Consider the following 27,410-nt stretch of genomic DNA (forward strand, 5'->3'; position numbering starts at 1 on the left):
AATGGAGTCCCCACAGACTTACCCTTGCTACACACACAATTAGGAATATCCTGAAACTCTTATTTCTGCCTGCATAGAAGCAGGGCAGCTTGCACCTATCAAAATGACCAAATATATCCTGCATACCAGATCTATGTCCCAATTTTAATCAAAAGTAAATGGTGCTCAATTCTTGTTAACAGTGCAAGTCAAAGACAGTTTACAATTGAAGTTTGCCAACCACTGCCACTTTGAGCAGAGATGATACATATAATGATGGTTAAGTTATAAATTAGTGTTACAAGAGTCCCTAGTGTAAAAAAAAGTGAGGCTAATGAAAGTTTATATAAGATTAAACCTGTCAATATATGAAATCATTCATACCAGATGAGAAATTACTATTACCTATCCTATTCAATCAGAATAACATTGTTGCTTACTGCACAACGTTCTAAGCATGTTGCCAGTTCCATTAAACAATCAATTGCACATTGAATAGAACATGATGTCTGAAAATATTCACTCTGAGCCATATGTTTTCAATATCTCAAAGGCTTTAAAACTGTTATAGGAAGAGGAATAGATCCAAGAATTAATGTCTTTAGAGTTGCCAATGGACCATCAGGTTGTGTAATTTGTGGGAAAATTGCAGGAAATCTTCCATGCAATTGTTTTTTGGCATTTGTACTAAGGAAGGAACCAGTCCTACCCTCTGCCTGGAGGTACGTGCTCCTAGATTATGCTGCTTGTGGTGCCTTCATCTGAAGTTAACATTTGTGACAAGGTAGCATATTCCTGCTCAAGAGTTCAAGACTTTAATTTCTTTACCAGCAAATACTGGGGATACAGTGTACAGCCCTTGCAAAGGTCAACAAAATCGGGACTTCTATTCACTTGTTCATTAATTTTCACTGCAACGATATTGCTGTTTATAAGAGCATTGAATGACTTTGCTTCAGGCACTAGCAATACTACAAAAAAAACACTTAACAATTCTCAGCTACAATCAGTTGACATGCTGAGAGATTCCTGGGGAGAAAAGTCTTTGCTTCAATCTGTTTCCTAGATATGCTTCCTATTCTGTCAAAGATGCATCTGTGATTTGTGACAGTGACAGCAGTAATTGTTGTAGCTCAGTGCCTTGCAAGATACTGTCATGAATCTAACAGATACATTAAACCATGTGTAGTTTTCTTTCAACTAAACATCATAGAATAAAACTAGATAGAACAAAAATATTTTTAGCATATCTCGCATTGTGTAATTGAATTACGTTTACACCGAACTGAGATGCAAAAAAGCAGACATATTTACACTAATTAACTTGCAAAAACCCACACCTATTTCAATTTCTATCATAATACACAAAATATGAATAACGTGGTAGAAATACTCAGCTGTTCAGCACCTATGGAGAGACAAACAGTCAATGTTTCAGGTCCATGGCCTTTCAGCAGAACTGGAAAAAGTTAAAAATGTAACAGATTTTAAACAAGTGAAAGGTGGAAGAGTGAAAAAATAACAAAAGGCGAAAGTTTGCGATCGGATGAAAGATGGGAGTTGAAAAGTGACAAAAGGGTTAATGGTACAAGTCCAAAGGGAATGGTAATGGACTGTGTAAAGAAACAAAGTACGTGCCTTGTGAAGGTGCTAATGGCAAAGGTATTGAACAATTGCCATCCAAAAGCCAATTTGTACTTAACAGCATTGTGACTAAAAAATAATAAAAGGACAGTACAGGTTAATTAGAATAAAGATTTATGCCATTAGGTACCTGGTTTCTATTAATCACAGCATAATTTTTTAAAAATTATGGGATAGTCGGCATTGCTGACTAGGATAACATTTATTGCCCATCTTGAATTGTTCTCGAGAAGGTGGTGTGGAATTGCTTTTCTGAACTACTGCAGTTTATGTTGTGTTGATACACTGCAGTGCTGTTAGGGAAGGAGTTGCCGGGCTTTGACAGTGAAGGACCAGTGATATATTTCCAAATCAGGATCGTGAATGGCTTGGAGAGGAGAGGAACTTCCAGATGGTGGTGTTTGTATAGATCTGTTACCTTTGTCATTCTAGATGGTAGTGGTAGCGGATTTGAAAAGTGCTGTTAATCCTGCAGTGCATTTTGTAGATGGTACACACTGCTACCACTGCGCTTTGGTGGATGTAAGAGGAATTTTCTGGGGTGGTGGGAAGTGCTTGTACTCAGCAGGACTCTGCCAATACACAGACCACGAAAGACAGTATGTAGTTAAAGAGCGAAAAGAAGTTCATTGCTAATGCATGCACCAGGAGGAAAGATAGTCAGCAAGCACCTTCTACCCTTTCTGCCAATAACAAAGCAAGTGTGAGATTGATAAACACTTCGATTTCCTACCCAGCTTATCACCCAAACCGGAAGTTTGGATTACAATATTATGCATCATTATCTTAGCCAATAATTCTCTACCTATCAGCTGGATTAGGAGTTTGTTAGTCCATTGCACCTGAAAGTTCTTCCCTTGTTACTAGGAAACCAAACTACGTAAACCCAGTAGATTCAACATATTGCTATCACCTACAAATTTTAATTGGTAAGGGGAGTCAATTCCCTTGCCTATGTTGAGTCCCATTATCAGCATGAGAAAACGTACCAACTTCATTAATCATGAGCTAATACACTCCTGTACATTCCAAAGCCCTAATAAACTTGCAGGTGATAAAGAGAACTGCTCTCTCTATACTCCATTGTTTCAAAATCATTTGGCCTGGCCACTACTGTCTATTTCCCACCAAGCTGAGCAGTTAAATCGTTCATTGACCAAGGTTTACAAAACACATCAAGAACATAGTTTAATTTCATAACACTTGGTTAAATTGTGGTTACGCAGACAATATCTTTGCATAGAGTAATAGGCACATTATGAATCTTTATTCTTGATGTAAGGCACCTTTTAATCTTTATTTTAACCGTATCTACTTATTATAATAAATTTAAAATAAGGGGCTTTTATAGTATAAGTTTTATATTACCCTCCTTCAGTGGGCAAGGAGTGCACGTTCATGGAAATAAAACACTTACAAATGTTATGCCAATGCCCTAATAAATATTCTTAAATTTAATCTGTAATAATGTAATGCATCAAGCCATCCTGAAGCAGCATGCTCACTAAGGTTGAGTTTTCAGCTTGTACATTTTTATTCTGAGTTGCCAGCAGCTTCATGATCAATGGCAAGAATCTGTAAATTTCACCTTTACATTGAACGGCATTACCATTGCTGAATCCTCCACTGTAAATATGCTGTAACTATTCTGCAGAAACTTAACTGAACCACACCATAAATACTGTGATTACAAGAGCAGATCAGAGGCTGGGGATTATACAGTGAGTAACTCATCTCCTGTTTCCCTAACGCTCATCATCTAAAAGACACAAGTCAGGAGTTTGATGGAATACTTTCCACTTGCCTGAATGAATGCAGTTCAAGAAGCTCATCCAGGTTAAAGCAGCCAACTTGACTGGCACCTCATCCATCATCTTAAACATTCACCCACTCCATTACCACTAATGCACAGCATCACTCCATTACCACTAAAGGCAACAATGTGTACCATCTACAAGGTGGACTGCAGCAACTCAAAGGTCCTTCGACAGCACCTTCCAAACCTACAACAGCTAGAAGAACAAGAGCAGTAGATGCATGGCTATGCCACCACCAATGCCCCCTCTAAGGCTCCTTTCAAGCAATTGGAACTACGTAATCATCCCTGCATTATCACTGGGTCAAAATTGTGGAACTCCTTCCTAACCACTGTGGTGTACCTATACCACATGGACTGCAGCAGTTCAAGAGTGCAGTTTACCACCACCTAGACAAGGGCAATTAGGAATGGGATCTAAATGCTAACCTAGCCAGTGATCTCACATCATGTGAATGATTAAATTTTAACACTTAGTGTTATAGCTTTGGTTTATTTGAAATAGGGAGTCAGTCAATAAAAGCCATAAGCTCTTTCACTATTTTCTATCTTTTTAGTCCGAATGATTTATTATCACTCTTTGTTCTATGCTCCCTTCTTGCAGGATTCACCGCAATAACAGGGCATGGATGATGAAGAGGAACAGGAGAGCTGGAAATTCAACTTAGTCTGCAAGGAGCATTCAATGGCATATGATGCTGATGAGGTTGAGGATCAGAAGGTCAATGCAATTTCCTGATAACTTAGGGATTAAAAACATGAGCAGTTTAAGCAATTTATTGAAGTTGGCTCTCTCACATTTGGAACTTGCAGTTTGACTGAACATTGAAAAACTGTCAGTCAAGTAGTCTTAGGAGGTGTGGTCTGATGACTCATTAAGTGGTAGGCTTTGCATTGTTTACAAGAGCCAGTCTGGAATGCTACCTGTTCATAATGCAAGGGTGATAACAGGTGGCCAGCATGTTCACAGAGTGGGAGACTGCAAGATGCAGAGGGCTGTCATTATTTACTTGTCTGAACTCCAATAAGTTTCTCATAAAGCCTATTTACATTTCTTATTATTCTTCTCCCATGAGAGTCTGATTGACATTGATCAGTTATGAGGTGTATGTCATACCACCAACTGTCAATTCTCAAATGGTGAAGGGCAGTCTAAATTTGAGCAAGCCATATAATCAGGACTAAAACACATTGGGCAGGATTTTTTGCCCAGCCCTCGTAAAGGTAGCAAGTTTACATTTAATTAAAATATTTGAAGCAGTTCTCTAACTCAGAAGTAAAGACATCCCTTCTCGCACAGCTTGTGTTTCTTTGGGTGGAGACGCTTGTTACTTTGTGACAGAGGTAGCTTGCAATTCATTGGCTGGTGTCAGAATCCTCCCATTATATCAAGTTTCTTGTTCATACCCTCTGCTGCAGGGATTCGCCATTGCTGGAAACAGAAAATCCTGCTAGTGGATACAGCTGGAAAATCCTGCCCATTGCCCTCATGAGAAAAGTATTTGGCATTTTTTTTGCTTACTCAAAATACACCCCATCTAATTCATACTGTCATAATGAAAATGTGGGTTTACTTGGGTTTGGTCTTTCTTGGGTTTATGTATTTTCTTTCTTCCTAATAAATTCAATTATTTGAGTCCAAACTGATGTGGGAATGTCATTCAATTTGTCTCAAAGGGTAGAGAAAGTGGGCCTATTTTGTCTTACACGCTGACTTGAATATTTATAGCAAATACATTTATTTTACTACATCCAATAAACAATAGCTTCTAGAATTTTATGATCTTGGTACATTTATGAAATATGGAGCCAAGTTACCAAAGTGCTGGTTTGCCAACGACTACTCCATGTGTCAAATATGGATTAGAGTGAACCTCAAGTACTAAAACTAGAAGGTTTTATAGTCTTTTTACTACGGCAGAGTTCTGTAGTTGTACTGTCATAAAATAAGTTTTTAAATTTCTCTCATTACCATAATATTTACAGCCATGTAGTAAATAGGCGCAGTTTTATCATCGATGGACAAATACAATTCAGTATTGATCGACAATGATTGCAAACATATCCAGGTTATTGCACATATGCAAACTTTCAGCACTTCACAGTGAGCACAGTGAGAATACTGTTTTGGAAAACTGCTTGATGAATTAAGTCAGCACTGAGTGGAACCCTCTTCCCCCAGTTACATTACATTCAACGCCAGAAAACAAGTCAGAAAACCAGAAAATAATCCATATATATCAAAAAATCTGAAATTCCTAGGGGCTGGTATTCTCTACGATGTTCCTAAAAAGGTGGTTTAGACCATGAGAGTTTAGTAAAACTATTAATGTTTTAAATCTGCAAAAAATCAAAAAAATTGTACATTTTTCATTCTTTGAATTACCCGCAATAGAGGTTAATCTTCCACTGTATTCCATGATAGCTATTACTTCTCTAGAAGACAGGCACGAGGCCTTTGAATTTTCCAGTATTTACTGAAAATAAAATAAGTGTGATGTCGATGCCTGGACAGTACAGTGGCACAGCGCTAAGCACTGCTGCCTCACAGCGCCAGGGACCTAGGTTCAATTTCCAGCTTGGGTCACTGTCTGTGTGGAGTTTGCACATTCTCCCCGTGTCAGTAAGGGTTTCCTCCCACTGTCCAAAAGATGTGCAGGTTAGGCGAACTGGCTCTGCTAAATTCCCCCTCAGTGTACCCGAACAGACGTCAGAATGTGGCAACCAGGGGATTTTCACAGAAATTTCATTGCAGTGTTAATGTAAATCTACATGTGACTAAAATAAACTTAGATAAACAAACAAATAAAAATTCTGAAATCTGTAATAAGGGAGTTAATATATCAAGATATTTTGAAGCAGTACCCTTCTACTAATCTTGATGCAGTACCCTTCTACTTTCACTAAGGTGGAGTTTTCAGTTTGTACACTGTTGTTCTGATTGCCAGCATTTTCAGGGCTGGGTTGATTTTTAACGCTGTTTCTTCATTTCTTCGAGTTTTTTTTAGGTTGGCAGGGTTTCAGCACTTCCACTACTTACTTTAAAATAACACAGAAGTACGATTTGGGATTTTTTTTGCAATCACTTTTGCTATGGCTGTTTATAAGAAAAAGCAGCCTACCTGCCTGAAGTGTTCTTCAGTATTGCCAATGCATCAGGGAAGCCATCCATGTTGTAGTCCCCTAAGTGAATTATGATTGGAACAGGAAAAGGCAACAGTTGTGTTGGTTCTTGCGAAATAAATCCCCAAAGAGTATCACCATTCTTCAGATTTGATAAAACGGGTGTCCACTGTTAATTTGAAACATAATAAATTTTGGGAGGAGGAAAAATCATCAAGTCCAAACAAATTTCTTCCATTTTTGTAGGCTACACATTTCCTACATCATATTCCTAATCCATTTTCTTTCTCTAGAAATACATTTCAGAGAAAATTGGTGCAATCATACATTATTGAAATATGCAATATCAAAAATAATAATTGTGCACTAATGTGCTTCTAAGTGGTACAACACATTGAAGATGTGTCCTGCACAGTACATGTAACGCACATAGACATAAATACACATGAATAAACTGAGTATGTGACAAGAGTCCAATGAAAATGATCATACTGAAAGTGGATTTATATGGTAACAAGTTATCATTTTTAGAAAAAAAAATCTTGAACGGTTCCTCATGAATACTCCACTCTGGTGACTTAATTCTCTTAATTCATTTGCTCTCCATTTCACCAGATGATACTAATACTGTAACTAGGACCCATCTGGATACAGTCAACATACAGGCATTTCCATGATTAGCTCAAGCAGTAATGCATGTTTAATCAGACAAGCAAGGGTCAGTCTTTTAACCATTGTGCACCAATTTTTTAATCTACACTTAATGGCACTTGTATTCAACTGCAGGCTGTACCAGCATCAGTCATTTTGCAAAGAATACATGTTCTGTCAGGTAGTAGGTTGACAACCTCAAAACAAAATATGTCATAAAAGCAAATTACTGCAGATGCTGGAATCTGAAACAAAAAGGAGAAAATGCTGGAAAATCTGAATAGTTCTGGCAGCATCTGTAAGGAGAAAAAAAGAGCTGACTTTTTGAGTCCAGACAAAAGGTCACCTGAACTCGAGATGTCAGCTCTTTTTTCTCCTTACAGATGCTGCCAGAACTATTCAGATTTTCCAGCATTTTCTCTTTTGGGAACAAAATATGTTACACTTTTTTAAAATCGGTGCCTTTCATTGTAATTTAAATTATGAACATACAAAATAGAAGTAGGCCATTTGGCACCTCAAGCCTGCTCCGCCATTCAATAAGATCGCGGCTGATCTATTTGCCTTCAGTTCCACATTCCCACCTAACCCCAATAACTTTGATTCCCTTGTCCAACAAGAATCTATCTATCTATCTATCCCTGCCTCTGAAATATTCAGTGGCTCTGCTTCTACCACCTCCTCAGGCAATGAGTTCCAAAGTTACACAACCCCATATTTGTGCCATGCCTTCTGAGCACAGATTCTATAAAATTACAGGAAGAGGAGAAAATATTGCTGTGGAGATGCTGATAGCATTGAACGGGTCCCCAAGTACGAGTATGAGAGAGTGAGAAAGGCTAGGAAAAGAGGAGAAAAGTTAAGGGTTGCAAAGAGTTGAGAGCCAAAGAGGTTCACAATGTAGGAGGCTGCATTAATTTGATTTCTCTCTATGCTGGCTCTTCACTGGGTCAACTCAAAACTACAATGTACGGCCTTTCATATATTTTACTCAATGAATTACATACATTTAATAAGTGAAATCAGTTGAATTACAGTGGAGAGTGATTATTGCTAAAATGATCAACTTAATTCTTAGCTCCATTTTTCTAATTTGCATTAGAACATGCATCAATGCAAAATTGATCTCTTTCGTTGAGTTATCCTAGCTAATTTATTCCAATTTAACCTTGAATATAATTTTAGAACCGAACTCCACTGAAATATAGAACCATTTGACATTGTGATTTTTCAGTCTTGCTTTGCACAGGATAGTTGAAGGAGGCTTAGCTCTCAATGGAGACTAAATAAAAACCTCCCATCTCTGAAACACATCAATGTCATGGCCAAAGGGACAAGGAATTATTTGTGTTTGCTCGTTTACCACAGCACTTACAAAATAATCTGTTGCTCAGACTAGTTTTCTACATGTCACATATTTCCAGTTAGTGAAACTTGCAAAATGAAAGAAGGTTTTTGGTCAATCATATTTTGTTTCAAATTGGCGATTCCTTGTCATTGACACCACAGCCAGAGTAAATATTCTTTTCTTATTCACCTAACAAAATTCTGCATAATTGAAAGAAAACTTCTATCCCACCTCTGCTGCAGTGCAAACAGTAAGAAGTCTGACAACACCAGGTTTAAGTCCAACCGATTTATTTGATAGCAAACTCACAAGCTTGAGGTTCCCCTCTTCATCAGGTGAAAGAAGAGTTCTGGCCTCAGACAGAGCATATAAAGCACAGACAGCTTACAGATTACTGATGAGAATGCAAATCTTTACACCTAACCTGCTATTCAAGTCTTAAAGCGGCTAACAATGTGAATGGAAGGAACACTGGGCACAGGTTAAAGAGATGTGTATTGTCTCCAGGCTGTACAGTAAGTGAGGTTTTACAAACCCAGACAAGTCATGGGGGTTACAGATAGTGCGACAATGCACATCTCTTTAACCTGTGCCCAGTACTTCTTCCATCACATTGTTAGCCACTTTAAGACTTGAATAGCAGGTTAGGTGTAAAGATTCGCATTCTAATCAGTAACCTGTAAATGGTCTGTGCTTTATATGCTCTGTCTGAGGCCAGAACTCTTCATTCACCTGGCAAAGAGGGGAACCTCGAAAGCTTGTGAGTTTACTATCAAATAAATCGGTTGGACTTAAACCTGGTGTTGTCAGACTTCTTACTGTGTTTACCCCAGTCCAACGCCAGCATCTCCACATCATGAGCAGTGCAAATAGTCCAGTATTAACTAATGAGATTAGTCAGCTTTGGTATCATGATGAATCTACATTGTTTTCTCTACATGGCATTAAGGTCCTATCTATTCAGGGCAGGTGAAGCTCGACATTGCACTCCAACCATAGCCTACCTGTACAAGCTCTGAAGCAGAGTCAAACGGACTCGAAATGTTAACTCTATTTCTCTCCACAGATGCTGCTCAACCTGCTAAGTTTTTCTGAAATTATTTCAGATTTCTAGCATCTCAGTATTTAGGTTTTATTAGAGCCTACTCATTGACTTGTACAAATAATCATTTACTTCTGTTCTTAATGTTTATAAACACAAAACGTATTAGCGTGTTGGATGGTTCTTCTTTACCAACACTCCAAAATATTCGCTCGGGCCAGAGAAATAGGTGAAATAAGAATGAGAGAACACAGAATTAAAGTGATTTGCACAAGAAGCAAGCGTGATGCAAGAAAAATCTTTTTCACACGATTGGTTCGGGTGTGGAAGTGTGGTGGAGGCAGGTTCAATCGAGGCATTCAAGACAGCACTAGATGATGGCTTGAATATAAACAGTGTGCAGGGGCGTAGGGAAAAGGCAGGAGAATGGCACTAGGTCATAATGCTCATTTGGAGAGCTGGTGCAGACACGATGGGTCAAATGGCCTCCTTTTGTACCATAACAATTTTGTGCTTCTGTGAAATATGGGAAGAGACTGAAGGGGAAGTAAGTGAACTTACAAATTACAAGCTACAAGTTTGACTCCAGAAATTTAAGTGCATGCCAATTTGAAACAAATGTGGTCAACAATTAAAGAATCTTAATTTACCAAAAGCACCCTCTTGTACATGTTTCTTTCCATAGGGAAATTTATTACCCAAGAATGCAATACAAGCATATAAACTTTTTTAAATGTAATATTCTAAAGGTTTTCCTGATGTGATATTTGACTGTATTCAGCAGAACAACAAAGCAAACAAAAGAATTCAACATACTGGAAGTCAAAATACACTGATCTATAGTTAGTCACAGAGTACTCAGGATTTCATTGTTGAGAAATAATAAGATTATTAGTTATTAGTAAAATAAATTCTGAAGTATCTTGCTGAAATAAACGTTATTGAATACAAGAACATTAGTTACCAACTGACTCAAATATTCAAACTGAAGCTGTTTAAGCATTTAAGGGGCAGCACCGATACATACAATCATTACAGCAGTTAATGCTTGCATAGTGTCTAGCTTGTTGAGTGCTTGAAAGTGCAACAGCTCATTATTTCTGCAAGTTTTGTCCAGAACAGATCAGGAATTGCCTATAAATATGGAATTACATACTTTCATCTCAAATTGCTTTGGAAATGTGTCCTTTAGAGACACTGCATTACAATCCAGACATAAGTGCAAGTCAGATTTGCTGCTAGGCAACCAACTTGAATAAAAACCTTCAAAGTGACATCAATGCAATAATTTTAGAAATAAAATGCTCTTCATGATTGCTATTCACAATACAGGCATGCTTATGCTATTGAATATCCAACACCAGATAATCCACTCAAATCTTCAGTTAAGTAGGCAAAATTCAGTTCCAGCGTCAAGTCTGGAGCAACTTCACGATGCTGGTCCTCATACCTTGATTATGGACAAATACGAGATTAAAAGCATGTGTGTGTAGATTGGCAATGGGTGTAGGAAATTGAATGTTGGAGTGGGCATAGTCCTTTTTATATGAACCAATGTTATTGATTTGGAAATAACCAATGCACAGCTTCCACTCATTGGGATTAGAGCATACAATTGCTACTTCAACCAGATCAAATATTTCAAAATTAGGCAGCTGCAATATGATTCTTGTTGGAGCTTAGAAACAAAACTGCTGGGTTGGTTATCAGATTACCTGAAACCAAACAGATAACAAAAACTGCTTAATTCTGGGTCGAGTTGAGAGGAACTTATGCAAAATGATGCTCCATTTCCTTTGGTCAAAAGAGAACAATAATAGGACTTTGAAATCAAGAGAACACCATTGAATTGTTCTGAGGATATGAAGTTGGATGGTTGATAAGTTTGTGGAAATTTTAATAATAAATCTTAAGCAGTACTCGAGTTTCTCAGCAAAATGCCGAAGGGGGATAAAACATGCAGTGAACGGAAACACCGCTCTTCTCTTCAATTTTTATATGGAACTGTGGATCCTGAGACAGTTCCTTGCTCAAGTTAGAAGTAGGTCATCCAGCAGTGAAATCAGGATTTTCTTACAAAGGGAGAAGAATCTTGAATTCAGATTGCTACAGACTGTTAGTACACTTCAAAAACTCTGTTATTTGCCAAATAGGCTTTTTGAAAAAAAATCAAACCTTCCACTGTTTTCACTGAGCATACATTTGTACTCTTTTGTATACGGCCTCCTGGTTTAATTTCTGTAAATATGTTTAGTTAATTACAGGATTACAATATAATTACAGATGAGCAAGTTCTTTGAGCTTTGAAAATAATTCCTCCAAAGCAACTGTGCCATTTTCCTTCTTTTTTAAATGATTCCAACATTTTTGTCTCTACTATCTATCAATGTGTGTGAAGAAATCTTGATACCTAGCATGTGCACATGCTTCACGTGCTTTTGACGTCAACATCGCAGCAATTCCAAACTGCCAAAAGCTCTTTCCTTCTGCACAAACCCAGTTCTTTACATTATCACATGAACTTGTCAACCTCCCAGAGGATCTTTTGGCATAAGCAAAAGCCCATCTGCTCTATGAAAGTAATAAATTCCTGGTTGAAATAAATAACTAACTTGCTTTTACACCCTGGAGCTAAATATTTATTCCAAACACACTGGCTGCCTGCAGAAAAAAATTGAAATTTTAAACATTCTCCTGAAATAAAAAAAACTATATATAATCTATTAATTGCAGGCGTATCACAATAGGGAAATGGTGTTGGCGAAACTGGTAGGATTGGGGGCAAAAAGCCTGTAGAGCCTGATAATCTACATCGCAGAATACTTAAGGAAGTGGCCCTAGAAATAGTGAATGCATCGATGATCATCTTGCAAAATTCTATAAACTCTGGAACAATTCCAACAGACTGGAGGGTAGCTAATGTAACTCTACTATTTAAAATGAGAGATAGAAAGAAAACAGGGAGTTATAGATCAGTCAGCCTGACAGTGGTTGTAGGGAAAATGTGGGAGTCCATTATAAAAGATTTATTAGCAGAACACTGGGAAAATCAGAATTGGACAGAGCTAGCATGGATTTACAAAGGGAAAGTATGTTTGACGAATCTACAGAAATTCTTTGAGGATGTAACCTGTAGAGCTGATGAGGGGAACCAGAGGATGTGTTTTACTTGTTCTTTCAGAAGGCTTTCAACAAAGTTTTACATTAGAGATTACCATGCAAAAGTAAAGCACGTGAGATTGGCGGTAGTATATTTAGATGGTTAGAAAACTGGTTGGCAGACAGGAAGCAAAAAGTAGGAATAAATAGGTATTTTTCTGAAAAGCAGGCAGTGATGAGTGGGGTATCGCAGAGATCAGTGCCAGGACCCCAGCCATTCACAATGTATATTCATGACTTAAGTGAGGGAACTATATGTAACACTTCTAAATTAGCAGACAGCACGAAGCTGGGTGGGAGTGTTAGCATCCCACCCAGTTTTGCGCCCCACTCTCAGATGCTTCAGTGTGTTTTGGACAAGTTCAGTGAGTGGGCAAATGCAACATAATGTGGATAAACGTGAGGTTATCCACTTTGGTAGCAGAAACAGAAAGACAGATTATTATCTGAAATGGCTATGGATTGGGAGCGGTATGTACAACCAAACCTGGATATCCTTGCGCACCAATTGCTGAAAATAAGCATGCAGATGTAGGTGGTACAGGAGACAAATGGCATGTTGGCCTTTATAGCGAGAGGATTCAAGTAGAGGAGCAGGGATGTCTGCAAATATACAGGGTCTTAGTGAGACACATCTGGAATATTGTGCGCAGTTCTGGTCTATTTATCTGAGGAAGGATATTCTTGCTATAGAGGGAACGTAGCAAAGACTGATTCTTGGGATAGTGCAATTGGTACAAGGAGAAATTGAGTCAGGTAGGACTATATTTGTTGGAGTTTATAGGAATGAGAGGGATCTCATTGAAACCTATAAAAGACTAACAGGGCTAGACAGGGTAGATGCAGAAAGGATGTTCCTGATGGTAAGGATGTTCAGAACTTGGGGTCACAGTCTAAAGATACAGGATAAACTAGTTCAGACTGAGATGAGGAGGAATTTCTTCATCCAGAGTGGTGAGCTTCTGGAATTTACTACCACAGAAAGCAGTCAAGGCCAAAATCTTGCATGTTTTCAAGAAGTAGTTAGCTCTTGGGGCTAAAGGGAATCAAAGGAAATGGGGGAAAGTGGGAACAGATTACAGAGTTGGATGATTAGCCATGATCGTAATGAATGGTGGCACAGGCTTAAAGAGCCAAATGGCTTGCTCCTATTTTCTAGCTGACCTCTTTGTTTAAGTATTATTTTATTCTTCTTGCTTTGTAAGCCAAGACAAATTTTGAATTCTGCAAATGAGAGGAAGCTACCAGGCACGACAAATCTTTGAGACAAATAGTGCAAATTAATAGTCTAACTTTGCAATGTCCCTTTGTAAAACAGAGCATGCAATACAATTGGCAACGATGGCAAGAGAATGGTAATTTGAGGGCACTCCTGCGTCATGCCTGAAGTAGAAAATTATATGGTTTCACCCACTATCTCTGAAGTGGGTGGCCTCAGTAGTAGAATTGCTAACGAGCTGAGAAGAGCACACGTGTTCCTTCTGGATACAGAGGAAACTAAATATACATTTTTAAAAAACAACATAACTTGTGCTGGCAGCCTTTAGTAATCCCTTTAAGGATACTTAGCTAGGCTGTGAATATAAAATCTAATCTTGGTTAGAGTTGAATGTTCCATTCAAGCCAAACACGTTTTATCTAATAAATCCTGAAAATGGTGTTCGGCACATTTTAAAAAGAATCTTTTGTGGGATGTGGGCATCACTACCTTTGAGAAGGTGGTGGTGAGCCATCAGCTGCAGTCTATCTGGTGCCATTACGTGCACAGTACTGTTTTAGATAGACTGTTCCAGGATACAGACGCAGCGACATCAAAGAAATGGGTAATATATTTCTAGGACAGAATGGCATGTGACTTGGAAGGGAACTTGTCAGGAGGTGGTAATGCCAAGCAGTTCTGCCCTCAGGGCCCAGAAGAGGGGCAGATGGTGCCAGACCTGAAAAACTAGCTTTTAGAAAATTGGAACCATGATTTTGAGAGACCACAGGGGAGGCATCTTGGTTTTGTGTGTGGGGAAGGGAGGTCAGCAGCAGCAGTGCAGCAACTGAGAGTGTTCTTGTTTAAAAAATAGTCAGTGAAATTTCCAAATTTGAGCCAAGCTATGGTTGGGGAGAGGAAAGGTTGGAGGGTTTGGGGTGCGTTTGATGGGTGTTGAAGGGTTAGTGGGTTTGAGTGGTTGGGATTTTGTTGGAGGTGTGAGATTAGGTTGGCAGAGTGCCTGGTGGGTAAGGGGATTTAGGGGTCTGTTGGAAGAGTGGGGGGTGGTGGGGGGGGATGTTGAAGAGAGATTAAGGCACGTTTTACGGGTGAGGGGAGTTTGGGGGACTTTGGGAAGGCATTGGGGAAGAGTGGAGGAGATTGGGGGTGGATGGCGGAAGGTTTGGGAGATGGGGTGGGGGTGTCACTTTTTATTATTGAAGTTTCTTACTTATTAATTACATTTTTCCGTTTTAGAATATAAATTCACAAGTAGAGAACACGATTTGTAATGACAACTTCTGGGGGAAGAGGTATCACTCCAATTCTTGAGTTAAAGCTAACTGAATTTTTGTGCCATGTATCATTCTTCTCTGAAATATTCACATTTTTGTTTCTGTCTTCACGGAGGAGGACGTGAATAATTTGCCGGGTGTTAGCGATAGAAAGGTGGTAGGACTGGAGGGTCTTAATGACATTACTGTTACTAGAAAGGCGGTGCTCGACAGACTGGAGGGGCTGATTGTGGACAAGTCCCCAGGACCGGATGGAATGCATCCGAGGGTTCTGAAAGAAATGGCGGAGGTGATAGTGGATGCCTTGGTGGTTATTTTCCAAACGTCGCTGGATTCCGGGGAAGTGCCGGATGATTGGAAAACGGCTAATGTTACGCCGTTGTTTAAGAAGGGTGCCAGGCAAAAGGCGGGGAATTATAGGCCGGTTAGTTTAACATCTGTGGTAGGTAAAATGTTAGAATCTGTCATTAAGGAGGAAATTGCGAGGCATCTTGAAGGGAATTGCTTGATAGAGCAGACGCAGCACGGTTTCATTAAAGGGAAGTCGTGTCTGACAAATTTACTGGAGTTCTATGAGGATGTGTCTAGGGCGGTGGATAGAGGAGAGCCGGTGGATGTGGTCTTTCTAGATTTTCAGAAAGCGTTTGACAAAGTGCCTCACAAGAGGTTATTGCAGAAGGTCGAGGGACATGGAGTTGGGGGTAGGGTGTTAGCATGGATAGAGGATTGGTTGTCAAATAGGAGGCAGAGAGTGGGGGTAAACGGGTGCTATTCGGATTGGCGGATGGTGACTAGTGGAGTGCCCCAGGGGTCGGTGCTGGGACCTCAGCTTTTTACCATTTATATAGATGATCTGGAGGAGGGAACCGAGTGTAGAGTGTCGAAATTTGCTGATGACACCAAGATTGGGGGAACGGCAAATTGTGCGGAGGGTGTGGAGAGTCTGCAGAAGGATCTAGATAGGCTGGGCGAATGGGCCAGGAAATGGCAAATGGAATTTAATGTTGGCAAGTGTGAGGTGGTCCACTTTGGTAGGAAAAATGGTAGGAAGGACTATTACTTACGAGGCGAAAAACTGCAGCAGGCGACGGTGCAGAGGGACCTTGGGGTCCTTGTGCATGAGTCGCAAAAACCCAGCTTGCAGGTGCAGCAGGTGGTCAGGAAGGCGAATGGGATGCTGGCCTTCATAGCGAAGGGGATTGAATATAAAAGTAGGGAGGTCTTGCTGCAGCTGTATAGGGCATTGGTGAGGCCGCAACTGGAGTACTGTGTGCATTTTTGGGCGCCGCACCTGCACAAAGATATTTTGGCCTTGGAGGGAGTGCAGAGGAGGTTTACTAGGCTGATACCGGAGTTGAGGGGGTTGAGCTATGAGGAGAGACTGAATAAACTGGGCTTGTACTCGTTAGAGTTTAGAAGAATGAGAGGCGATCTCATTGAGACGTATAAGATGATGAATGGGATGGATAGGATAGAGGTGGAAAGACTCTTCTCGCTCAAAAAAGACAATAGGACTAGGGGGCACAGCCTCAAGATAAAAGGGGGGCGGTTTAGAACGGAGTTGAGGAGGAACTTCTTCACTCAAAGGGTGGTGAATCTCTGGAATTCTCTGCCCGTTGAAGTGGTGGAGGCTGCCTCGCTAAATATTTTTAAGACGCGGGTTGATGGGTTTTTGATAGGAGAGGGGATTAAGGGTTATGGGGAGAGGGCGGGAAAGTGGAACTGAGCAGCGACAGATCAGCCATGATCTTATTGAATGGCGGGGCAGGCTCGAAGGGCTGGATGGCCTACTCCTGCTCCTATTTATTTCTTATGTACATCGCAATTCAATCTACACTTTTCCTAAGATGCTGGTAGATGTCTGAATGTCAAATCTGGGGATAGTGTCATTAGTATAAAAGGGAAGTATGCTATTTATGGTACGAAATAGGGTTGGTGCCAGATGAAGTCAGAACGGTAAGGTTGTATTAGCTACAGAATTAAGAACATAAGAAATAGGAGGAGTAGGCCATCTAGCCCTTTGAGCCTGCCTTGCCATTCAATAAGATCATGGCTGATCTGAAGTGGATCAGTTCCACTTTCTCGCTTTCTCCCCATAACCCTTAATTCCTCTGTCCATCAGAAACCTATCTACCCGTGACTTAAATATATTTAGTAAGGTAGCCTCCACCACTTCAACAGGCAGAGAATTCCAGAGATTCACCACCCTTTGAGTGAAGAAGTTCCTCCTCAACTCCGATCTAAACTGCCTCCCCCTTATCTTGAGGCTGTGTCCTCTAGTCCTGCTATCCTTCCTAAGCGGGAAGAATCTCTCTACCTCTACCCTATCCATCCCTTCATTATCTTATACGTCTCTAAGATCCTCTCTCATCCTTCTAAACTCCAACGAGTACAGGCCCAGTCTATTTAGTCTCTCTTCATAGGCCAACCCCTTCATCTCCAGTATCAGCCTAGTGAACCTCCTCTGCACTCCCTCCAAGGCCGATATATCCTTCCGCAAGTTCTGCAAATTGAATTGTTTGTAAATGCAGTGATTTATTTGTAGCCATTTTGCTAACATTAGGTGATTGCTCGCAGTTAATTATTCTTTTTAGAGAATCAGCATTGGGCCTCCAATTTTGCCACTGCTTCTTTCATTCTACCTAGCATATAGACATAATGAAAGGAAAATAAAAACCAACACAATGTCTAAAATCACTTTACAGCCAATTAAATAGTTTTGAGTTGCAGTCACTGGTATAATACAGGCAGTGATGGAACAGGTCAAAAACTGTCTTTCTCTTCCTCTCCCTTCTGGGAGGGATGTACTACCCAGATCGGGAGATAGATTTTGAGTAAAGTTATCAGCAAACCAAGGATTCATCATATGTTGCAACATCTAATCTGACTGCATCCATGAAACTGGCTAATCCAAATTGGCCACAACTTTGAAAATCCATGCCTCAAGAGCAATTGGAGGAACTGTTTTTCATTGAACTCCAACTTGTCTCAGTCCTAAACAGCCTACCTCTTATTCTGAGACTGTGTCCCCTGGTCTTAGCCGCGCCCCCCCAGGGAGAACATCCTTTCTGTACCAACCCTGTCAAGCACTGGAGAGTTTTGTACACTTCAATGAGATAGCCCCTCATTCTTTTAAACTGTTAGAGAATTCAGGCCTAGTCTCCTCAATCTTTCTTCATTGGAAAATCCTGCCACCCCAGGGAAGAGTCTGGTTAATCTCTGTGACATCCCTCTATGACCAGTGCATCCTTCCTTAGGGAAAGAGATCAAAACTGCACAAAATACTCCAGATGTGTTCTCACCAAAGCTCTATAAACTGCAGTTAGACTTCCTTACTCTTGTACAGAAATCCCCTTGCAATAAAGGCCAACATGCCTTCTGTCTTCCTAATTGCTTAGTGCATCTGCATGTTAAATTTTAGTGACTTACGAAGAACACTCAGGTTCCTTTGGACATTAATACATCCCAATCTCTTCCCATAAACAAAACACTCTGCTTTTCTGTTTTTCCTCCCCAAGTGTATAACATCACATTTTGTCACATTATACTCCATGTGCTACATTCTTGCCCACTCAGTCTGTTTTAATGTCCTTGAAGCACCTTTGCCTTCTCCTTACAACTCACATTCCAGCCACGCTTTGTATTATCATCAAACTTGGAAATATTACATTTCATCCTAGATCCAAATTATTGATATATTGTGAATAGCTGGGGTCCAAGCACTGATTCTTGCAGTACCTGACTAGTCACATTTTGCCAACCTAAGAACGATCCACTTATACCTACTCTTTGTACTCTGTCGGTTAACCAATCCTCATTCCATGCCTGTATATTTCCTCAATCCCATGACAGCTAATTTTGCTTATTAACCCCTCATGTTGAAACTTATAAAAACCTCTAAAAATCCATATATATATCCACCGGTTCACTGTTATCTAATCTGCTAGCAACATTTTCAAAAAACTCCAACAGGTTTATCAAGTATGATTCCGTTTCATAAATTCACGTGGACTCTGTCCAATCTCACGACTATTTTCTAAGTTCTAGTTATCTCAGTCTTGCGAATAGATTCCAGCAATTTCTCGACTATTGACGTCAGGCTAACAGGTCTGTAAGCTCCTTGTTTTCTACCACCTTCCTTTTTTAAATTGTGGGGCTACATTTGCTACCCTTCAATCTGCAGAATCTATAGCATTTTGAAAGATGATCACCAATGCTTCCATTATCGCCACAACCACTTCTTTCAACACTCTAGGACACAGGTCATGAGGTCCAAAGGATTTACCACTTTTCAGTGCCTTCAATTCTGCCAGCACTACTTTTTTACTAATTTCTTTCACAACCTCAATCTCACTAGTCCTTTGACTCCCCAAAATTTCAGGGAGGTTTTTGATATCTTCTTCATTGAAGACAGATACAAAGTATTTTAGTTTCTCTGCTATTTCCATATCACTCTTATAAATTCTTCTTTCTCTGTCTGTCATGGACCCACATTTGTCTTTACAAACCTTTTCATTTTCACATACCTGTAGAAGCTTTTATGCTCCTTGCTATTTTCTCTTTCTTTATCAAATTTTTGGTTCTCCTTAAAATGTTCCTAAGCCTCAGGTTCACTACTTTTTGGACAACTTTGTAAGTCTCTTCCTCTAGTCTGATAAAATTCTTAACCTCTCTTGTTAGCCACAATTGGGTCACTTTTACTGCTGGCTCTCTGTATTTTGAAGGAATGTAAATTTGTTGCAAACGATGTATTAATTACTTAAATTCTCGCTGTTGTCGATCTATCATCATACCTTCTATGATGTTGAAAACTCAGCAAGTGGCAGAGATGCATCATTAACACAGCCACACTTGATGACTGTGGGTATGTGCATGAAGCAGATTTCATCAGTTGTTTGGTTGTCCACCATCATTCACCCCTGGATATAGCACGGTTGTAGAACTTTGATCTGATCTGTTGGTTGTGGGATTGCTCAACTTCCATTATAGCATTCTTCTGTTGTTTAGCATACTTTTAGTCCTGCCTTGTAGCTTCACCAAATTGACGCTTCATTTTCAGGTTAGCTTGGTGTTGTTCTTGGCATGCTTCTTATTAACATGCCTCATTCAACTAGGATTATTCCCTTTGCTTACTGATACTGGCAGTGAGCTTGGTGAGGCCATACCATGAAGTAACAGCTTATGGTGAAATACAACTCTGCTGTTGATGGCCTACAATGCCTCATTTATGAGTTTTGAACTGCTAGGCTGGTTCTGAATTTATCCCAAATAGCATGATGATAGCACGAGACAACATAATGGAGGGGATCATCACTGTAAAAACAGGACTTCATCTCCAGAAAGACAATTCAATGGTCAATCTTGCCAATTCTGACATGGATAGATGCATCTAATGACAGGTAGATTGGCGAAGATGAAGTCAAGTAGCTTTTTCCCTTGTGTTGAGAGAATGTTTCAATTCCAATCTGGCAGATCCTTTTGTGGATTTTCCATGCTGCTAAGTAACATTTGGCAAGTTGCATTGAAGGTTCCCATTCAGAGTAAAAATACCCTTGCTCGCCTGCTTCTTTTAAGTACAGTTCAACATGGTGGAGTTTTGGTTCTTTGCTGTTTCCTTCCTAATGTTTGACCTGATGCCTCCGGCTGTCTTGAAGCCTGGAGACAAATGCTGAAGATCATTAGGACCAGTTCCTCCCAACGGATTATCATTGTACTGCCAGAAATAGAAGCGCGTGGATAATTGGCACAAAAGTATGAATATTTAAGAATGACTACATCAGGCTGTTGCTTGGTAGGTCTGTGGGATAGCTTTCCCAATTTTGTCAAATCCCCAGCTGTTAGGGAGCATGATTTTTTTTTTAGGGGTAATGGGCTGTGTAAATCTTTGCCATATCTGGTGTAATTGAATGGCTTGCTCGGCAATTGCATTTGTAAGGAGAGCAGGTTTTCTTTCCTAAAGGACATTTGCAAAAGAGTTTTTAGGACAATCCAGTATTTTCATGGTCACCATTACTGATTTAGTTCCCAGCTAGCATGAGAAGATTTGAACTTGTGCCCCTTGATCATTTGTCCAGACTTTTGGAATATTAACACATAACCACAACGCCACTATACCGCTGAACATACCAAGAAGTCAAACACTTGCCAAGGACATGTTTACATTACCCAAATTATGGCTTTGGATGTGTTCCTGATCTGAGGTTGGCTCCCTAAATACAAGTTATATGTCCATGTTGACAATTTTAAAGCTAGATTAAGCACTCTTTGTAATTATAACAAATACCACAGCACTGAAGCTAATGTGTCAAATAGTTTCCCCTTTAATTGTAATCTTCACATTTGCACACAAGTTAAAAAATATTACTCAATTTGCATACTGCGGCAAGGATCTATGCTTTTTTCTCTTGCTATTGTCTATCTTCGTAAGAAATGCAGACATAAAGGCAAGATCAGCATAGAAAAAAAGGAAGTTATAACCCTTAAATGAGTTCAAACTCTTACTTAGGAAAGGAGAGAATGTTATTGTGAGGTAATAATATAGCACTGCACTTTAAAACATTCAGAGTTATATCACACCTGTTCAGATCCTGGTAGATGCCGATAAATTATGCTTTCATGGCAGTCTTCATCAGCACAGGCAGGCAATAAATGTTCCTGTTGTCCATCCCCATCTGAGAAGGAAAATAAAATACTTACTGAAGTGCATGGGACAAAAATTCTATAACAAGATTCTATAAAAAAAATCTGCAAAATATAATCATAGAGCTTTCTCATAGTAAAGTCTTAATATTAATCTCAAGTTACGCAATGCCAGAACTAGATTAGATGAAATCATAGAACAGTTGCCACATAGAAGGAGACTGTTAGGTCTTTGCCAGATTTCTGAGAGCAACTCAGCTAATCCCACTTCCCTATCTTTTCCCCGTAACCCAGTAAACTTTCCCTCTTCAGATAATTATTCTACTTCTTTGTGAAAATCACGATTGAATCTGCCTCCATCACTCTCAGACAGTGCACTCCAGATCCTAACCACTTGTTGAATAACAAATCTTTCCTCATGTCACCTCTGGACCTTTTGCCAATCACCTGAATTTGGTTTCATCTGGTTCTCAACATGTCTGCTAATGGAATTGATACCTTCATCATGCAGCAAACTATCTGTCTTGCTCCCTTTTTTATGAACAGAAATCAATCTCTCAAAAGCATCTTGCTCGGTTGTTAGTCCAAAACAGCTCATCCTGTTTTTCCACTGCAGTAGCTCCTTTGTTTCTGTGTCTCAAACAGCTGCTGTCCTTTTCTTGAGATACTGTGAAAAGTTGTGAAAATTGCTACCCCATATCAATGGATTTTCTGTTTGAATTTCTTTCCTTGTGGCAACTGGGTCACATGGGCGTGTTTGAGCAGTGTTTATCTGGAATTCTCTGTTTTACTTTGAGCGAAAGGTACATTTCAAACAAAGTTCAGCATTCATGAGAGTACTCAAGCTGAACTGAAGTTAGAATTAAACATCAAAATAAATTTACTTGAATTGATCTGCACATCTTTATTGAAGACGTATACAGAATATCCCCATCACCATGACAATATTTTCAGACCTGAACAGTTATAAACCAAGATTTTCTGAAAATGCTCCACGACATTGTTTTGGGTAATCAGTTTTTAGAATAATTGATTTTTTTTCTTCAACAGGACTAACTTCCTTCTCACTTTTCAAGTGAGCTTGTGCGCTTGTTCACTCAGATCACTTGGGCTGCCAAATCGTTTTCTGTCTCAGAATTATGGGTAAACAATTGGCTATTCTGTTTTGTTGTCAAGCCTGTTCCCAGGAAATTAGTTTTGCTTATTAAATTAAAATAATGCCCTCAGGACAAGTGTACAGATGAACAGAGAGATTGTCTCGGTGAGACCAATAATTAGCATGAAAGAGATGTCACACTTAAATAAGCAAGCACAGTCGCAGAAATCTCTCATGGCAGCAACAAAACAACACATACATTTACTTAATGTTATATCTGTTCTCCCTATTTTTGTGTCCAAGTGTACATGACAGTTCTTGCAAAATCTCTACCTCAATAAAGCCATAAGATAAATATCTAGTAACACCTCTTCATTGCATCTTGATGCTTAGCAGCAGGGTGTAAATATTCCAAAAATTGTCAGCCCAGGGGTCTACAAATGCTCAGAGGTCAATACATGTCTAGGTACTGAGGGAATTAAGGAATATAGGGATAGTACAGGAAGATAGAGTTAGTTGACTGATCTTCATGATCTTCCTGAATGGCAGAGCAGTCTCTAGAGTTAAACGGCCTTCTCTAGAATGATGAATGGAATTCCATTACTGTGCCCAGAATGCTGACCTACAGAAAGTTCCAAACTTCCAAACATAATTCACAGAATGAGATTTGCAGGTCAGCATTACCTGAAAGTTTATTTTGGCCTATTTGCATAACCACAAGAACATTCACAATCTGTTTCTATGTCTCTTGCCACCTTATTCTCATATTCTCTTTCCATATCACTTTGTTGGTTTTTTTTTGCCAAATTTTGAAATCCTCAAGCTTACTCCACTTTATTTGGTAACATTGATCTAATACTATCTTAAATTCTTTGTCAGCCACGGTTCAGCCATCTTTTTGGTGGGGTTTTTGTGCCTTAAACAAATGAATATTTGTCACAAATTAAGCATTACATTTTTAAATGTTAGTCATTGCTAGTGTATAATCCAAGAAATTATGAATAGCTGTTCAATTTAAAAGGGCTATCAGATACAGATTAAATGATCAGTGCCTTAGAAACCAGTGATAGATGGTGCCTGTTATCTCCAATTGCATGCTTCCATTATTTCCACATGCGAGTTCCTGATAGGTTATCATGAGCAATATGTTCAGAGGATACTGTAGTGTAAGAGTCTGACACAAATAGGCCGTCTCACCTGCCATGGTGAGGGGCGGATCATGGTAAAGTCCATTGACCGCAGGTGGGATTTTACGGTTTTGGGACGAGCAGGGCTGTAAAATCCCACCCATTGTGTTAATGTGGGATTCAGTACTGTACGCCCACACATGACGTGCGCCTAATGGTCCGTCTGGTGTTGGACAGAACCACACACTCAAGCAAATATGGAGACAGCTCTCAGCTTGAATCTTTTACTGTATAGATGTACACAGATCTTGCAGTTAGTATATGCAGTCAACCTACTTAAGACTATGAAGACTTCATTAAGACCTAATGAACGATATTCAATATTGTACAACATGACAACAGTTAATGCAAAAATCAAAAACGCATAAAAAGTAGAATCATAGAATCCCTACAGGGCATTTGGCCCCTTGAGTCTGCACCAATTCTCCAACAGAGCATCTTACCCAGGCCCTATCTCCATAACCCTACATATTTACTTCTGTAATCCCAGGACACTAAGGATAATTTAGCACAGTCAATCCATCTAACCTGCACATCTTTGTACAGTGGAATTAAACCGGAGCATCCAGAGGAAACCCATGCAGACACGGCGAGAACATGCAAACTCCACATAAACAGTCACCCAAGGCCAGAATTGAACCTGGATCCCTGGTGCTATGAGGCAACAGTGCTAATCACTGTGCACTGTGCCATGATGATTTTGTGACCCGAAGGCATAGCACTGAAACAGACAAGTTTGCAACTACTGTTTAAAGTTTTCAAGGTGATTACAGTGTGAGCCCCCAAGACCTGCAAGTGTGGGTAAACCTTTTGTGTTCAAAGGAACTGTCTTGAATTTCAGCAACTTCTCAAAACTGAATCTACATTTTAAAAGTTTTTAGCCAGGGATCTGAAATCCACTTTTCCAGGTCAAATTTAAGTGGAGAAAGTAAACCGTGGTACAAAGGAAATTTCACAGTTCAGTTAGTTAAACTGCACAGGAATAGGAACACTCCAGGCCAAGGAAAGCAATACCCCAACCAACCAGTAGAGCAACCATGCCAGCTCTGTGGAACAAAGCACCCCCACAGCTAAAATCAAGATCGTATAATTTCATTCCAATGCTTTCAGTGTAATAGAATTAATCACTTAACCAACAAACTGTGCAAAGCCAACATATCTAACAGCACAGAAGGTCCAAAGATGATTCATGAGGTCAAAGATTCAGGATTTTTTGCACTGGAATGCAGACATTTGGGTCAATGGCCATCTTAGAAACTTCAAACTAGATATGGTAGCCAGTGTTACAGTCCCATCGGTTGAAGAACTACATATGAGGCACCCTGAATGTCTAACAACAGGCATACCACTATATGGGCATGGAGGAATCCAACTTCTGGTCATAGGAATGATTCTGGAACCGCTAAGGTATTGTGGCAAACAGATTTTGAGCTGACATACGTCATTTATCTTTTCCTCTCTTGACCAGAAATGCCTGTGCGGTCCTGAAGCTTCTCAAAAATTGTCAGAACAGCCATTGTGAAAATTACACAGAACTGCAAGTTCCTGACATCTCTGACAAGAGAGTATCCTGACTGGGTCTTTAGCTCTCAGCTGTCTTCTTTTTGCGGAGCAAATTTGTCCATTTTTGTTACAGGTACTGGAAAGCCCTCATAGGTCAGACCAACCAACCACTCAAATGGTTACAACGATGCTCCAGTGGAGGATGGACAAGAGAGCAACCAACAACTAGAGGAGCCTCAACCTCCAGATCTGATAACTCTAAGGGGTCAACATTGTGAGCACAGAGCAAATGATGCAACTCCTCGTCAGCATGAAAGTGACACAGTCGATTCTGGAACTAAGTAGCAACAATCGACTGCTAACATCACACCACAAAATGCAAAAGTGAACTTAGTAAAAAAAAACTACATCTTCATAAAAGGAATCTCCATCACAGAGAACATCACAACAATCTGCACGAAGGAAGAGGAGAAGAAAAACAACATGGAGACAAGCACAATGTTTGTTTACCCACAAGAAACAGGATGGAAAAACAACCACCTATTACCACTGCTTCCAAATTGACAAGGAACAGTTCAGTACAATGTAATGGAAAAGAGGATGAGAACAACAACATAGCCTTCCACACCACAGTAGAATGAATGAGATATGGAAGGCTTATAAGGCCTCCATACCATAGAAATTGAGGGTCACAGCCACCTTCAGAGCCCTTAGCAATGAATTGTGTGAATAGGTGAAACGCCCATTCGCTGCTGCAGTGGGTGATGCAACAGCCTTTGCAGGGAACAGAGCCATCAAACACAATAGTCTCACTGGGAATATGATATTCTTATGCTGCATATTCATTTGCAGTAAAATTCCCCACAATCTTCCCTTTTTCACCCTCTCCATCTCCTTGTGCTCTTCCTTGTCCAGCTGGACGGGCAAACCAAACCATATTAAGAAAACATATTAGTGCAGAAATTCTCTTTTAGAGCCAAAAGGTAATATTTTGTAGCTGACCACAGCAGCCAACACAGCTGAAATGGGGGCCAAAAAAAACACCAGTTGTTCAAATTGACTCAGCCAGGTACTTTCCAATTGCACCCAAGGTGTTGATACACCGTCTCTGCTGACTGCTTCTAATATAGCTGGATTTTAGAAAATTTTAGTGAACTCAGCATTAAAGACATTGTAGGGCCTTGAAACAGGTACAGGGTTCTCATTTGGATATAGGTACTAGGCATCATAGTGCAGCATAATTAAGAAAAATCAGTATGGATTCATTACAGGAAAATCAAGTTTAACTAACTTGCTGGAGTTATTTTGAGAACGTAACAGATGATTGATAAGGGCAAAGCTGTTGATGCAGTGTGTATGCATTTTCAAAAGATATTTGATACAATGCAACGTAACAGATTGTGAGCAAAATCCTAGCTCAGGGAATGAGAAAAATGGGCACTTGGATAAGCGATTGGTTCAGTGACAGGAAACAGAGTAGTGAAAAATTGTTGCTTTTTGCAGATTGGAGGAAGGTCTGCAGTGATTTTGCAGTGTTGGGACCCTTGCTCTTCCTGATAATATTTTAATGACCTAGATTGTGGTATTCTGGATATTATTTCAAAACTTGCAGATAATACAAAGATTGGACATGTTTTCAACTGTGCTGAAGACAGTATTGAACTTCAGAAGGCAAAAGGACATAGCATGTTGGTTGATTGAGTCCTAAACAATTTTTTTTTCACAGTTCC

At 39.7% G+C, this 27,410-nt stretch overlaps 1 protein-coding gene across 1 annotated transcript in view; it reads right to left on the reverse strand.

The window, feature by feature from the left end:
* Positions 1–27,410, reverse strand: part of itfg1 (integrin alpha FG-GAP repeat containing 1) — a 289,515-nt gene that overhangs the window by 172,522 nt on the left and 89,583 nt on the right. Inside the window, exons 9-10 of the mRNA XM_080186953.1 lie at positions 21,832–21,926; positions 6,562–6,731 (exon numbers count right to left, since the gene is read on the reverse strand). Coding sequence (XP_080043079.1) covers positions 6,562–6,731; positions 21,832–21,926 — 265 coding nt within the window. The remainder of the gene's footprint in view (positions 1–6,561; positions 6,732–21,831; positions 21,927–27,410) is intronic.

This window comes from Carcharhinus amblyrhynchos, chromosome 4 (assembly GCF_965287045.1).
Source record: "Carcharhinus amblyrhynchos chromosome 4, sCarAmb.v2.hapA, whole genome shotgun sequence".
Taxonomy (NCBI): domain Eukaryota; kingdom Metazoa; phylum Chordata; class Chondrichthyes; order Carcharhiniformes; family Carcharhinidae; genus Carcharhinus; species Carcharhinus amblyrhynchos.